The sequence below is a fragment of the Corvus moneduloides genome, chromosome 2 (genome assembly GCF_009650955.1).
Source record: "Corvus moneduloides isolate bCorMon1 chromosome 2, bCorMon1.pri, whole genome shotgun sequence".
NCBI lineage: Eukaryota > Metazoa > Chordata > Aves > Passeriformes > Corvidae > Corvus > Corvus moneduloides.
In genome coordinates this window covers 96,863,090-96,879,966 of record NC_045477.1, presented here as the reverse complement: position 1 = coordinate 96,879,966, position 16,877 = coordinate 96,863,090, and the positions used below count along the sequence as shown (strand labels likewise).

The following is a 16,877-nucleotide window of genomic DNA, read 5'->3' as shown; positions in this document are numbered from 1 at the left end:
GTAACATTGTATAAGTACTCACCATTAACACAAGCATTCTATTTTCTCTTACAAATGAAAAAGTGCTTAGAAGGACAACTGAGATACCAAAAATGTAAAAGATTCAAACACAAAAATATTTCATTTGGCTATCTTCACTTGCATAAGAATTCATACAAAATATTTACAAGTCTGCTCCCACTATTATGGAAAACCAAGACCTCCTGCAGACTCAACATAAAGACCAAGGAACATTTAAGTAAATGGATAAAATCAGAGTATCATGTAATCGCATTTACACTACTTGTAATAAATGCTTATCATGGAGCCCAGAAACAGCTTTTAACAGTTGGGCTCTTGAAAGGATGCAAACAGAGGAAGTGAAAAACTGTACAATTACAAACAGAGAACATGCTTTCCAGCAAATACTGCGCTCCTCATCCCTCCAAAAGCTAGAGCTGCCTGCAACTTACATTACCAGTGCTGCCCTAGAAAGTCCCCTGGTCTAAAAAGCTTCCACAAACTCACTCTGTATAAATATTGTAACAAAATAAACAGTGCAGAAGCTTATCTAAATATTGCCTTCTTCAACTGATAAATTACAAAGGGAAAGTTTTCATATCCTACAGGAAATAAACACTCAATCTTTTGTTCTAAAAGTCCTGTCATAAGAGGCTTTGGGGTAAGAAGAGAGGGAGACCAGGGTAAACAGAATAGATATCATAGTTAAAAGCCTGTTAAAAGCCTTTCCATCACTAGCGACACTGAAATGTGGCATTAAAGAGGATCAATATTTTACAAGAGAGTGCCACAGGCTGAACAGGCTGTCCTGAGGCTCTCTTTATATCACATGCACAACAGTATATTATTTGGCTCTCCAAACAACAAGACAACCTAATCTTGCATGTATTTTCACATATGCTTCACCACACATGACCATACTGTATGTTGGAATGTGTGTGCATTTTAAGCGTCATTTTCCAGCCTGGTATGTGCAGACTTGCAAGCAGACTGAAAAGCCAAGACACTGTGTCCAACCCTACCACACGGAATTATCTAAGAGGCTTTTCCCCTTGTGCAGGTCAGACATTCATGTCTCCTCCTATACAAATACTGTGGTTCAAAAGTGATCTCTAATATACACTTACAGGAGAATAAAAAAAAAAAAAGTAACTGGCACAGTATCCTGCTACATCATTTTGATTTCTTGCTTTGTTATAATGACTGTTTTCACAAGACCTAATGTCGTAACAGAAAACAGAATCTGCTTCAAAAGAGGGCGAGTACAAAAAGAGGAGTCTCACTGTGTACAAAAATTTGCAAAGTACCAAGCCCTAAATGTAATTTAGAGCTGAAGTAATACAGTTATCAGCATTCCCACCGTTTGGAAGAGGGCCTAGAAATCTGGCAAGGAATGTTTTTCACATCTAAGATGTACTTGTTACTGTTTCTGTGGCAACCTGCCAACATAACTATTTAAAGCAGTACCTGCAGGTACTATTTTCAAGATGGCTCCGCTGCCTGAGGAATCAACCATTATTTATAGGGCCTGAAGTTATTTGATACCTGAGATAAACACACCCCCCCTTGTATCAGTGACCCTGATATTTCACGTAGTTTTAATTATTTCTGTGGGCAGAATCCTGACCCCCAGTGACTCACGCACACTTGTAATCCACCCTACACTTATCACTAAAACCCAAACCATACTAATGGTTCTTTTTGTAGGGAAGCAACACATCTGTCCTAGAGCTATGAAACCCATAAAAATTCCATGGCCTTGTTACAAATACTCCTTCGACAAGATATTTTTTTAACCATCTCACCTGTACTTCTGAATCAGCATCAACATGCTGCAGTTGAAACCAGGTGTCTCTGTTATGATACTTCTGCAGATCTTCTTTCTGTATAGCTACCTTTCCTGAAATAAAACAAACCAGAAGCACAGTTTAAGACATGCTGTAGCTCTCCCAATATATATTTCCATCAAAACCAGGTTTTAAAACAATGATTTAGGGCCTGTCCTATCCAAGAAAGGCTTTAGAGCAAGGAAAGATTTTTATTGTGATTATTATCACAATACATAATGATGAGCATCTTTTTCCACTGCATTTTGTGAATGACTTGAAAATTCCTAAGTCCTACTCACCTAACACAGTGAAGCACTAGACACTATGGACAAGCTTGTAAATATGATTATAGCAAAAATGTCATCATTACTTCTCTGACATGCAATTAAAATTGTGGGAAGAAAAGACTGGAAACTGTTGCAAGCAAGCATTTTTTTGAGGCTGATGTCTGTAACAATCCCAAATTAAAGGTTCTGTGCGTATGTTATTGTCAACAGTACTTCAGGATGAGGCATTTCACTATACAGCTTTCTAGAAGGAAAACAACTAGAGATGTCAAGTCACAGCAGATTCCCACATCTGCATTTTGGGGCCCTGTCAACCTCTCTCTCTCCCTCAAATCCTTCAGACTTCCCATTATGCAACCCAGAGCCACCCAAGGGCTATCCCTGACTGTAGAGAAAAGCAGGGGGGGAAACTCACCCCAAAACACTGAAGAGCTTTAACTCTCACCTTTTTATACCACTGTTACCACTACCAAATCAGCTGTTTTGGTAGGTGTGGTAACAGCACCCAGTTCCACACTGTGAACTAACAGCCCACATGGATGCAAAGGGTCAATGCAGACACTTCTGTCCTGCCCAGTATCTCTCAGGCAGTATGCAAAGCACTCTCTGAGGGACAATGAAACTTTTTCCAAGTGTCTTTCTTTGTATACACAAATCTGAGCATGGCATGCCTGAGGAGCTCGTGATCCTCAGAAAGCTGCTTTGGGTTGGGTGGCTCCCCAGGCACTGAGCAAAGCAGCGTGTTCAAAGTGAAAGAATTCAGGGCAGTCAGAGACATTCACAAGGCTCGAGGAAGATGGGGTTTGGCAATGTGGTTGAATAGACTTTTGCCGCTAGATGAGTTGCTCACATACAGTTTGCAACCACTGCTTTGTTACAAAAACACAGACTTCCTTTAACCAAACATTGTTAGATGACATTCACCAATGGATATAGTTTTGTGGGAAAAAGACTACCACTACCTAAATTCATGCAGTTTGACCAGATGTCAGTAATACATTACCCCAGCAAACATTAACAGAACACATTTAAAAAGAAAAAAAAAAAAAAAAACCGCATGATCAAAGACTACAAAAGGGGCAAACACAAAGCACTCTTCCCTTCTGAAATCTAGAAGTTTATGGAAGTCCTAACAGCAAGTTACTACACACCAGCATTCCCTCAATTTACAGCCATTTCCTTCAGCTGGATAGCTTCACCCAGCCCTCCTGTTTGCTGGGCTACACCCCATACCATGCTGCAGCTGCATTCTTCTGTCACCTCAGGCTGCTTCTGGTGACAGTTTCCAGATTTTCAGTCCCAGTTCCTAAACTACCCTGCTATTCTTCCACAGCTGCCCTCCATAGTATCTGCCAGGATTTCTGCTCTAGCTTCCTTTTCAGAACTTCTGACCCATTATTCCCAAGTCTTGTTCATTGTGCCCTCAGCACCATCCTCTCACTGCTTGTCCTTTAGAGATTATCAGATCCATCTCCTGGCAAACATTTAACTAATTAACAAGGGAGATTAACAAGGGAGACACATTACCAGACTCTTTATTGGATATGCAGAGCAAGCCGCTTGAAACTTCTTAAAAAAAGCAATAATTAAATTACACAAACCTACAAAATAATATGTCAGGAAGGGTAAATAAGAAATCTGAACTGTGCTGAACAGAAGACGACAAGTTACTCTGCTGAGAATCTATGGCGTGATTATTTTTTCAAAGCTTCTACTTTTATTCTCCAGCTATAGTGGCTTGTGGAGAACCTAGTTTCTCTAAAACACTTTGAGAGGAATGCATTTAAATGCATGACCTTCCACTAACTGCTCTGGACCTCATTGAAATTATTTACTTTCACTGCTTGCTATCCTCACTGTACCCTTTAATCTCTTGCAGAAATCCTCCACTCAACTGCAGCATTGCACACACTTTCCAAACACTTTCCAAACACCGTCACTCACAATCAGTCTCATTCACAGTCACCTCCCATGTAAGAAGCGCCTTGCAGAAAACTCAAGGATGGTTTCCCAGTATCTGCACCTGTACACAGAAGATAAATGGTGTGATCACTGCCCCCTCTTTCAGCAGGGAATGCCACTGCTCTCTGCACCAAGGATGGCAGGGTTACCCAGGTGGGTCTGGCCACAAAGTCAGTACATGATCGCAGCACAGAGTGTTCACAGAGAATGGCACGTGCCTCCAGCTCTGAGGGAGTTAACGTGGTGATACAACTGTTTTGATTAGGAAACTGTTTGAACAGCACCGTTTGGTCTGCACACAAGCAAGTTTTATTAATGACTGAAACTTATTGACTGGGCTGGCCATAATCCAGGGGTTTTCATTGCATACCAAATGGTTCACAAAGAAGAAAAATCTACTAGGGAAACAAAAAAAGGTAGCAGTAAAAAGAGGGCCTACAGTTTGGCCAGTCTGAACATATGCAAAGATATATTACTGATAGGGCAGAATGTTTGATCTGCCCTATTAAACAGTTCTCTGCATACACACAGAGGAGCTTCCCTCACAATTTGGTAATAACTCTTTACCTGCACCAGCCATGCCCCTATGTTCATGCAGCTCACATTCCTCCTCCTCATCACCCAACCCACATAAAACACAGTGCAGGCACTGAGCATGGTCATGTTTCTGCCCTAGTCAACACAGTTACTGCTCTTCCACTGGCTGACCTAAGTCTGACCTGGCTCAAACAACTTCCAGCCGCACCAGAACTAGGTTAAATCTAGGCCAATAATCACAAGCTGTTGGCACCTGTCATTTGACCTGACACTACAGGATAAGAACCTGTAATTCTCCCTGAAGATAAACCCGACACGAGAGGTCAGAAAGATTTATCACCACTCATTTAAAGGACATTTTCTTCTTTGAGGTTCTTCAGCATGTTCCCAAACTCAAGCCCATTGTCTTGCACTCTTTCTCAAGACTTGGGTGGCTTCCAGACAGCATCAAGAAACTCTAAATCTTGCACCTGAGGCACCCAGCCATTCCTGCTGGTTTCCTCAGAGTGGCCCCAGGCTGCAGAGTCTGCATCTGTTTAAGCTTTTTGAGACTGTATGGGAAGAGGCAGGAAATAGCTGAGCTTGTTGAACAATATAAGGTGTAATTTCAAAACTTTATATAAATTACATTTTTAGATGTTAGATTCTCAGCAATAACCAGCAATGATGAAGTAAAAGCATTCTTCTCATCTGAACTAATTTCTTTCTGAAGCCTGAAGCTCACCAGGACCTCAGATTGGGGGAGGGTAGGAAAACCTCACACATTCTGGTGTGTCTTCCACCCATATGGCAGCAATTTTCCTATGCCCTTTCCCACACCCTTCAGACTGAACAGACCTTCACTGGAACATTTAAATCCTAAGATCTGTGTTTAAAACAAAGGTGCAACATGCCACAATTGAGCTCTTCCTTCTGTGAACCCCTCTTAAGGGAAAAAACAATATACCGATAACCTATTATTGAGCAGATAGCTTACAGATTAATAAAGTTACTACCTAGGCTATGGATGGTTTTAAAGCTGCAAATTCCACTTTACAATCCCTGGTACAAACTGATTTAAGAGCCTCCTACGTTCTCCACCCATGCACCCCTGTCCTCTCAGCAGGGCATACTGAAACTGTTGAGGAAATCAAGTGAATCCAAAAAAAACCCAAACAATGAAAATAAACATTCTGGGAGAGGAGAAGGGAATAAGAGATGTTTCAGGGATCACATATGGGTGGGTGTTGGCATTTTTAACACAAAGGTCATTTCAACTGACCTGTTTTAGAGCTTCCCCACTCAAGAGTCACATTAACACTGCTAGAAGACCACTAGGAGATCACTAATTTAGGCACAGAGGCAGAGATATTGAACAGAGAAGGGTAGGAATTTCTGGCTATACCGCCTGGGAAAGTGCTTGTGGAAGCACCGCACCCTCAGTGCCCATCCCTCACTGGTTACAAACATTTTTCCAAAGCAAGTCAATGCAGCCCATTAACTTGTCCCTGGACATGCCTAGGCTTGTTAAGTTTGGGTCAACGTCTCCATACAAAGACTAACAAAATTGATTAATTTGTCTCAGGCATTCTCCATCCATACATAACCACCTCCTGTCTGCATTACCTGTTGGTGACAAAAGGGTTAGGCATCGGTTAAAGGATTACATCCCACCTTTTAATAGTAATTTTCCAGTTTGCAGCTGAGATATGTGAATATTTATGACAGATGCTAGACTACTAGAAGATTTCTTTACTGAAAAAGTAGTCACAGTAGCAACAGGACAGGAACTTGTCATCTTAAAAGGGCACAAGGCCCTACCTGAAAAGTGATCCAACTGTTATTTTTACAGAAGCCTAAAATCAGAGCATTTTAGGAGCTCTTGTATCTTCTCTTCAGGATATCTTTATCTTGGAATATCTACACAGTGAAAACAGAATTTTACACACTGCTCCCAAGCAAGCTGAAACAATATAGTATTTTTTTTAATATAACATCCTCCATTAGCAATGACTGCAGTACAGTTAATTTACAGCAAAGGGTTAGGTCTGACTCACACATTAAAAGGCCCCAACAGTCTAATTAACTGAGTCTGCTCTCAGCTCTGAACAGAGGCTACTTTGTCTCCTTCCTATATGCCGCAGTCTTAGGCATAAGTGAGCCTCAAAGCTACTTCAGAAGTTGCTTCATGTTATTATGTTTAGTGCACAGACACACTGTATCAGCGTACTCATTTAATAGAACTGATATGAAGGTGCACAAACAAAGTCACTTTCAATACTTGGAAAGACGAAGGACAAATCAATCAATTTTAATCAACACTTTAGGCTGCGAGACCTAATCAACTTGAAACAAGAAGCCTCACTGCTATTCCAGCCTGCCTAGAATTTTATAATTATCTGTATGAAAGGTTATTTGTCTTTAAATGAAAGTACAGAAACTTTGCCTGCCTTGTTCAAGAACAGCACAAACTCAGTCACCTCTCCCAAAACACAGAAAGATTGAAACAAGCAAACCCCCTATTTGAGAATTACAAAGATAAAGATGAGAACTAGGGGCAACATAAGGCTTCCGAGCCTTAGAAGCAGCAGCATTGCTCCCTCACGGCTCCTGTGCAGTGCACCATGAAGCACAAGCACTACTAGACCATCTGCTACAATGGGTAAGAATTCAGTGGCAATAATGGCAGAACACTTCCAGCACAGCAGCAGTGCATCCTACAGAGAGTACTGAGGTATGAGACATTCATGACCCCAATTTAATTTGTTTGGGTTTTTTTAAACTAGTCCAAATAGAATAAGAATATCACTTAGTAAATCAATTTTTCCCCTTTGTGGGATTTACCTTGGATAATAAGGGAGAAAAAAGTGGGCTGCGGACAACATATAGCTTCTATCCTTAAGAGCTGCAAGCTGCAGCCTTGCACGAAGTATCTTCTATCAGGGTTGTTTTGTTGGTCACAACTCAAGAGATCTCACCCAGCTTCCATCAGAATTTCTGCTCTCCCTTCCTGTTAAAAACAGCAAAACCCCCAAACAAACAAACAAAAAGAACCCTCCTCAACCACACCTTTGCTATCACCTCTCTGGCAGCTGCTCTCTGGGCCCTTAAAATGGCCCCACATTTGAGACACCAGATATAGCCTGTGGTTGGGACAGCAGTCCTGAACTCCAGACTTGCAGTCACTGCTGTCTGCCTTACAGCAGGCACCAAGTCCCTGAGCATGCTGCCTGCACTGAGCAACCACCACCTTCTTTCCCGCATTCTACATACAGACAATATTAACACTTGTCATTAGGTAAGGAGGAGAGCTGCATGAAAGTATGGTCCAGGTCCTAGCACATTATCTTCAGTAGTTTTGTTCATATTTTTCTCTTCATCCGAGAAGTACAGATACCACTTTTTGAAAGCTCAACTTTGTTTTCCTGCTCTTGGGACCACCCATGAGGTTAAAGGATATTGTGAGTGCATCCTAACAACCTATTCTATGCACAAAGTATTTACTTTAGCCTTTCTATGTAGCTGCAGAGAACCTTTCCAGGACAATTCTGAGTTTATAGCTTCTTGATATTTGTCATTCTGGAAGAGTCATCTGTTTCCTTTTATTTCATTAGTAGCTATATTTATACCATAATGAGTAGATACATTATTCTCAACAGTCATTATGGAAACAGTAAACCACTGCCTAAACCGTGGTCAGGCTAGAAGAAAACAAGGAATACTATTTTCTACTGAAATTTTGATCTCTGCTTCATGCTGTACGGAGGATCTTTCCCACACTTAACTAGCAACAAGCACAGTTCAGCAAGGATGATTCTTTTAAATTTTTTTTTTTTCTTTTAAATCAGTAAAATAATGAAACAAAAAAGGTGATGCTTCAGCTACATTTGGTAAGGGTTACCTAATAACAGTAGATAGTTTGCTTGGATATTTGGTAATAAATTGTGGCAACTCTACAACACACCTCTTCAGCTTTGGAAGTAACCATTAACAAAGGCACAGGTAACTCAAACATGCAAGCCTTAAACAACTTTCAATTCCAAGGTGTTTTCACTTTGTGCGTGTCTCAAGAGCTATGATTTGGTTTCATCTATTTTAGTCCAGAGTAGCTAAGTTTAACTACTTCCGAAGACAAATTTTAGTGCTTTGCTTTGCTTCACCTAATCCAGCATTAAGCAAGAAGAGAGTTACAACCTGCCAGAATACAATAGCCACAAGAGTTTCAATTTGTCATAGAACACACCTAACAACCTGTATGGAGGTGACTTAGGGCAGTGAAGTTACTGTAAATGTAATTAACAGAAGAACCATGCACTAGTCTTCTAGCACTGGCTTTATGCTCCTTCACGGAAAAGCTTCAATATTAGACACCTTTATTCAGCACCATTCCATCCCCATCAGCACAGCAACCAAGCCTCTCCTCAGCCAGGAGTACCACAAACTTAGGAAAGTTCTTACCCCCCAGTGCACTACGGGGACAGTGCAGCACTTCTTCCCCCTCAGAACTTCATGGGGGTGCATTTTGTTCTATGCAGCTCCTGCTTAGCACAGATGTTGGCAAATCAGTTTCATGTACCTCTTACCAAATGAAGTGCTGAGGCAAAAAAAACTGAACTGACTTAAGTAGAGGATAAATAATTGTGCACTTGTCACCTGAAGGACAGACGATATTAACTAATCTCTCACTGAAGTGTTAAGTGACTTGGTGTGGCACGTTTCCTGTTTTTGAACTGATCTTAAGGTCACACCCTGGCAGCCTGAGCTATTCACTACACACCTAGAAGAATACCAGCTCAGGGCATATCATGGATATATTTTCCTCACTAAATCTAGCTCAGTTATTGAAGTGTGAGAAGCCCAATTTATTGTCACAGCATGTCTCATTCAACATTTCTAAAAAGCTGAAAAATATCAAAACAATCATTAAAGACTATTTGCCTGGCATAGCAGCACTACTATCCTAATATTCCTTCTGCTGCATCTACCCAGAGACATCTTTTTTTTTCCCATTATTACTGGAGGGGTACCAACTGACAGTTTTTCAAATTAGTCCCATCTCCTCTATGCTTTTCTGATTGTAACAACTAGATGGAAATAGCTATTCTACATATTATAGACACATATTCCAGCAAATTGGCCTACTACTGCTTTGATCATTCAGAAACAAACATGCAATTTTAAATTGCATTTACCATTGCTTTCAGTAGTATATTTCCTACTCAAAGCATCTCAACATACTATATTAATCAGTACATAAATTCTATGCACTAACAGTCAATATCAATTAAACAACTTAAGACTAGTTTACTTTCACAGTAACTATTTGCTACATTTTATCTACAAAAAGAGAAAAATAGTATTTCAGATCCACTGAACTCCGCATTTTCTTCATTATGTTTGCATTTCAACCAGCATACAAGATTCTTCCAAGACACAGTTGTTCAAGAGTTGTCTGTTAAACAAACAAAATCCCAGATGACTTAGCAATTACAATTAAGAAAATGCAAATGTAATAAATGAACATGCAAACTCCAAAGATATCTTTATCTGCACAATCCTCCCATCCTGTATGCCAAAATACTACAGTATGTTCCAAAACATATCTGCTACACATGTTCCAGTTTGAGTTTGTTTGACTCTTCTCGGAAGTTTGTGTCAGAGGCTTCAGGGGGTTCTTGTTTTTCATATTCTCTCTCCCACATCTTCCGCTTTTGGTAGCTTAAGCATTCTCATCTGTCACACACAGAGTTGCATTTCTGAAGTTAAAGAATTTACCATCAGAAACTTATACGTCATATTTGAATAAGTAAAGGCATGCCTGAGGTCCGGTAACCCTGGAAGTCAGTATTGTTAACACCAAGCAAAAGTCCTGGAAACATTAAACAGTGAACCAAAAGGAATTCTGCTAACTAATCATCTTCAAAAAAGAGCTACTTGCCAAATTCTCACCATTTTGACATATATGCACTCATTCTCTGTCTTAAAACCCCCTCAAAACCAGCGAAAAAAACAATGCAAAGAGACATCAAACACTGCAGATCACACAGAGGTAAATTCACAATCTCAGTAACGTATGGACTTAAAATTAGTCTCTCCTGGATGGAAGACACAACCCCCAACTCCCTCCTCTGAGAAAGTTCATTGCTGGATGAGCATGAGTAACCACATTTTCTTCAACAGATTTGTCTCATGATAACATAATGTAACAAACGATCTCCAGAATGCAAACAAAGGGCCCCTAACTGCAGAATTTGGTGGTTCAGTGGAAAAGAGCTCACTCAAGTTCTACTCTGACCATCCTTTTCAGTAGGGACCTCTTCCAAACCTTTCTTGCTCAAGCCTCTTCAAGAAAAAGTTTAAGTCTTAAAACTGAGCTGAAGATACACATAGAGCAACTACTGCTTTTAAATATGACAGACTTTTATCAAAGAGTTCTCTTGTTCAAAAAAACTCTGCTGTTGAGCTTTGCTGCTGCTGCTGCCTCCCATTCAATAGGAACTACTGAAAACAGCCCCATGGAGTTACTCCAGAGCACTGTTGTCTTTCCAGAAAATTTTCCTACTACAAGCGAAACTTAGAGAGCAGTATCAAACTGACCGTAATTCTGGATTTTTTTTCTTCTTCTCTTCAGTGCTATTTATCACACTTCCAAATCTTTGAAATGCTTTTCAAAATATGCCTGCAATAAGGAGGAAGGGGAACAGAGGAAGGGAGGAAAAAATACTGCAATAGATAATATGCACTGTGAAATTTCAATGTAGACAGGAAACACCAGAGTTTTGGCTTCTAGTGCTACATCAATGCTGACACCAAGCTATGTGGTCTGGTTGACACGCTGGAAAGGAGGAATGGCATGAAGGGGGACTTGAACAGGTTGAAAAGGTGAGACAGTGGGAACTTCATGAAGTTTAACAAGGCCAAGTACTAGGTCCTGCACGTGGGTCAGGGCAATCAGAAGCTCAAACACAAGCTGGGTAGAGAACGGATTCAGAGCAGCCCTGAAGAGAAGGACTTGGCGGTGTTGGTGGACAAGAAGCTCAACATGATCCAACAATGTGCACTTCAAACTTCAAAGTCAACGGTATCCCAGTGACCAGCAAGTCTAGGGAGGTGATTCTGACCCTCTAACTCTGCTCTTGTGAGACCCCGAGCTGGTGTACTTTGTCCAGGTCTGGGGCCCCCAACACAAGAAGGATGTGGACTTGCTGAAACAGGTCCAGAGGAGGGTCAGTAAGTTTATCGGAGGGCTGGAGCACCTCTCCTATGAGACAGGCTGTTCAGCCGGGAGAAGACATGGCTCCAAGGAGATTTTATAGCAGTCTCCCAGTGCATGAACAAGAAGGCTGAAGAGGGACTTTTTATAGGGCATGTAGTTAGAGGACAAGGGGGAATGGCCTTAAACTGAGAGTAGGTTTAGAGTAGGCATTAGGAATGAATTCTTTTCTGTGAGGGTGGTGAGGCATGGAACAGGTTGCTAAGAGAAGCTGTGGATGCCCCATCCCTGGAAGTGTTCAGTGCCAAGTCGCACGGAGCTCTGAGCAACCTGGTCTAGTGGAAGGGGTCTACTTCACCATGTTCCAACCAGGGGTGTTGAAACTAGATGGCCTTTAAAGTCCCTTCCAACCCAGGCCTTTCTATGATCCTAAGACCAGTATAGTAACATACCAGTTTGCCTACCTGTGGATTCTGCAACACATGCAAAAGTTAACTTTGCCATTTCCTGAAGAGATAGTGAAAAATGAAAACTTCATCAATAATTCAAGCATGCAAACAAAAGTCTTTATATTTTCTGCAAGTCTTTTTCACAAACTGCTCCCAGTATCTTTAAGATTACTCTAGCAGCTCCTGAATAATTCCCCTCCAACATCAGAGCTTGATTACTAAAACGTGAACTTAGGAAACATGGAGAAAACAAAAATATTTTCACTTCTTGATCTGCAATTTCATGAGTCTGACATGTATTAAGTGGTTCAAGTGACTGTTTTTCCGAGAGAGAGAGTAAAGCCCTGAGCAAGTAAAGTCCCTGGCCTGTTGATGGGTCACTGCAGCTGCTAATAACTGGTGACACACAAGAGATCAGATAATTTCAACAATGAAAAACTCATCAGTTGAAAGAAGGGAGGTGTTACTTTCAAAATGCAAAGGAAACTAGACATTAGAGAGACAAAAAGCTTTCCAAAAGCTCACTCAACAATCAGAAACTGACTCCCTCCTCTCCAGGATGCTAAACACATGAGCTCACTTACGGACAAAGAGAATGATGACCTGCTTTCCCAGCTCATATGTATAACAATAATTAAAGAAAAAGCTTGTGACTGCATGACAAATTACTGTAATGTAAAGACACATATAAAATATCTGCACCACCATGCCATGGTTTAAGATAATAAATTCTGTGCCATTATACAAACTTGCTCAACATCTGATAATCTCCTCTCTACAACTCCATCAAGACATACATCTCAGTGATAGCTATAGCCATGGTAGTCATACACTACTATTTAGATAAATAACTAAAAAAAAAAAAAAAAAAAAAAAGAAGTCCAAAGTGTTCAACTGATGTAAAATAGAAACTGTTCCCCTCAATAACAACTGAATTTTACTAGGTTTTTATCCCCAAAGAGATAAATGCAGTGTCATGCAATTTGCTGCAGATGAAATGCATCGCAAATAATATCTGGAAAAGCAGGAATCTCGTCAATCACAAACAGGCACTGGAAGTCTTTTAGAACTATTCTGTGACAGCTTGATCTGATACACTCCAAAAAATTCTGTCATCATTGTACTTGGGGTATCTATGGCCAGCAGCTATTCCTCTGCCTGTTGTTAAGGTAGTCACAGTTTAACAATACTGCACACAGACAAGTGTGAGGACCCTGGAAAACTGCAAGATTAAAGGCCTTGCATTTAGGGAAAAAAAAAAAAAAGCAACATTTGCAGTAACAAATGATGTTGTCAGCATTTAAACAAGGCTTTATAGCCTGTTTCAGTTAAACTACAATCTGCATTCACTATCACAGACAGTGCTTATCTACCCAGCTTTTTTATATATAATATGTAATACTGAAGGCATTTTTGTCAAGTGGCAAAAGAAGGGCAATACTGAGCAGCACTTACCACTATCGTCATCAGTCCTATCAAGACCCCCAACTCGTAAGACCATATATGATGTAAAAGTTAAAATCCAAGAGAAATAAGCTGTAAAGAAAGTAGTAATTTATGAACACATACCTATGATGGAATCCCTTCGAAAAACATCTCTGTCAAAAATATAAAATGACAGATGGCGAAAGGTCCGAGGAATTTCACAGTAAAAGTCTTCTCCATAGAAGGGGCTGAGTGAACAACAAAAACACCAACATACACAAACACACACAAAAAAAAGGAAAATAGATTAGTGTTGGTATCCTGGACAAGCCAGTGTGTTGACATTTCACACCCAGAACATCACTCTGGACTGTGATGGTCTTTCCCACCAATGAATGTGCACTGTCAAGCACTGTTCCATTTTGACTCTTCCTAAATATCTTAACTGCCCAGAGAAGAAGATTTTTTAATGTGCAAAAAAGAACAGATACTTCTTTCTATCTGGAAAACAAGTGCCCCTTCACAAAGGGGGCAGAGACCACATTATTTGTTAACATACAGTGCCTTGAAGGGTAGAGAGAGGCCCCTGCTGCCACAGAATGCCTACAGTAGATCATTAGGATAGAGACCACAAAAGCATACATGAACAGGATGAGCAAAATACAGTATGGTTCGTAGCATTTTTTTTTAAAAGCATTTAGTATACTTAAAATAAAATGCCTACAGCCATTGCATCTTTTCTTGTCCCCTGCAAAGTCTCTTATATAAAGTCAGATTCAGTCAGCTGATGGTAACTAAGCCTTGGAGCTGGCTCCATGCTTGTTACCTCAGAGCACTGCATATCTCTTTTTTGCATAGTGGAATTGCATAGAATAATTTTTTTTACAGTAAGACCACATTTTAAAAAAAATTCTATCTCAGTATGAAAAGCTCTTTAGGGACCTAAGGGGCTTTCTTTGGATCCTACCAATTTAAATGGGGAAAAAACAAATCTCAGACACCTGGCTTTCCCTTTCACTTTCTTTCCATCGAATTATATGGTTAAGGATTTACTCCTAGGAACTATAAGCATATATCAACATTATTTATTCATTGACAGGTCTACCATTTCATACAGACCTTTCATTCCAAGTCACTCATGCTTCAGTAGATCTAAATGAGTGGATGCGATTTGAGTCACATGGACAAATACAGCAAGCACTGCAGATGTAGACTTAACAATAAATCTAATTCCAACAGGCCAAAAGCCAGCAAGTTTTTTCTTCCCCTCTTAAACACAGACCTCCTTATTGCCTTAGTTGAGCTCAAAAATGAGACAGAATTGTTCTGTCGTTTTAATGATTATTGAAAGGTTTTTATGTTAGAAAATTAGATTTACAAAATTATTAACAGTTCCTTGGATTAACTTTAAATTTTTCAGAATTTTGTCAGGAAAGGTCATTCCCGTGGCTTCTTTCAGGATGTTTTACACCAACATGTGTTTCTGCATGTATTTCCACCTACAGGAAAAATACTCTCCCCCAGAATAACTACGTTCCCTCAAGAACTAGCTGACAAGTCTCCCTCAAAACACAAAGGCACTGCAAATTAGCTAACCAGTCTGCGTTTGAAGGGAAAATGCCACATTAATTTCATGAAATCCAGAGACATCGCTCAATATTCACCAAGAACATTATTTAAGTCACTACTCCACTAGCCACAAGGAAGAACACATGTTGGAGGAACAACAAAGCCCAAGGCACACCCATAGGCTAAACTTCCACCACTGAAATCCCATTCCTTGAAATAAATGCATCCACCCGTAAATTATGAAAACCAGTGTGAGGCCCACTCAGTCATCCCTACTGTGAAGGCAGGGGAGGCAAATCTGACAGCTGGAAATGGCAGCTGGTTTGACTGTTTGTCCCAACTGCCCCATCCGATTCAACACTCTTTGTTACATCCTCCTTAATGGTTCTGCTCTGAGAGGTTTTATTTGGAAGTAGGAATTTCACAGCCACACCTCAGGCACAAAATACCTTAACTCTTTGTTACAAGCAGCTTCTACCAAACTGGGAGCTATATGACTATCCCAGCAGCCATGCTTCTGCTGGCAGCCCCGAGGGCCTCATTCTGTGCACATCACTTGGTGCAAGTTTTCACGCACAGGCTTGACCTGAGGGCGCCACACAAATGCATTAATATTGCCCAAATATCTAGTGCATTATACATGCAAAACACTTTCATCATTCTAAGCTTTAATACTCTATTCAGCCATAAAATTGTCCTTTCTGCTGGAAGAACATGACAGATTAATTTATTCACTAATGACCTTAGAATGAAACAATATTTAATGAACTGTGGATTATATATCCAATCCTCTATCAAAAATATGCTTCAGTACACTGCAAGTCTAAATGCAATGTAAATACAACTGACTTACACTGAGCATAATTTACTGATTCTGGGGGGAAGAGCAGGGAAGAGACATCAACTGGGACCTTTGGCAAGTCCCCCTATTAATGTTTGTCATGGGTGTTGAACAGAGGCAGAAGTCAACTAAGATCACACCACAGCAAAATAAACAAGAGTCAGAAAAGCAGAGTGGACAGCAGGAGGTACCTAGCCCAATGCACGGAATCAGAAAGAGGCTAATTAACAGAAGAAATGCTATGAAGGCTGACTTAGCCATGCAGGGACCATATCAGGTCACTACTTCTGGCACAAGGTTTATTAGTCCTAGCAGTGCAGTCTGAGCCCAGAAGAGAAGCTTTGTTCTGCTCTCGGTTTTTCCCCCCTGAGATCTTGAACCCCTCGTAGATTCACAACCTCTATCACTCAGGTAACACCCCTGAGGTGCATTGGTTCTTAATTTAAGCAAGCAGATTTCCAACACAAGCATACTCAATCTGCACTCAGTAATTAGCCAGCAAAGTTTTAACTGTAAGGATACACATCAAGATAAATCTGGTATGTCCCCAACCCAATCTTGTGTAGCTCTGCAGAAACAGTAACTTCTTCTTGAAGGAATCAAAAGCAACCACACAAATGCTTCCAGCTTCCACTTAGATGTGTGCCTTTTCTCCATGTATCTCTTCAGAACAGTACTCGCTTTGTCTCCCACCCAGACCTGAAGAGCAAGAGGTCGCAGCAGTCAAATCCCGTGATTTATTTCCCAAGCTAACTTATCTTGAACGAGAACCCCAGGGCTCCAGAA

The 16,877-nt window shown here is 40.5% G+C and overlaps 1 protein-coding gene across 2 annotated transcripts in view; it reads right to left on the bottom strand.

The window, feature by feature from the left end:
- RASA3 (RAS p21 protein activator 3) overlaps positions 1 to 16,877 on the bottom strand; it is a 131,529-nt gene that overhangs the window by 68,190 nt on the left and 46,462 nt on the right. For both annotated transcript variants that reach the window (XM_032100482.1, XM_032100483.1), the window contains exons 3-4: positions 13,826 to 13,929; positions 1,806 to 1,900 (exon numbers count right to left, since the gene is read on the bottom strand). In XM_032100482.1, the coding sequence (XP_031956373.1) occupies positions 1,806 to 1,900; positions 13,826 to 13,929 (199 nt within the window). The remainder of the gene's footprint in view (positions 1 to 1,805; positions 1,901 to 13,825; positions 13,930 to 16,877) is intronic.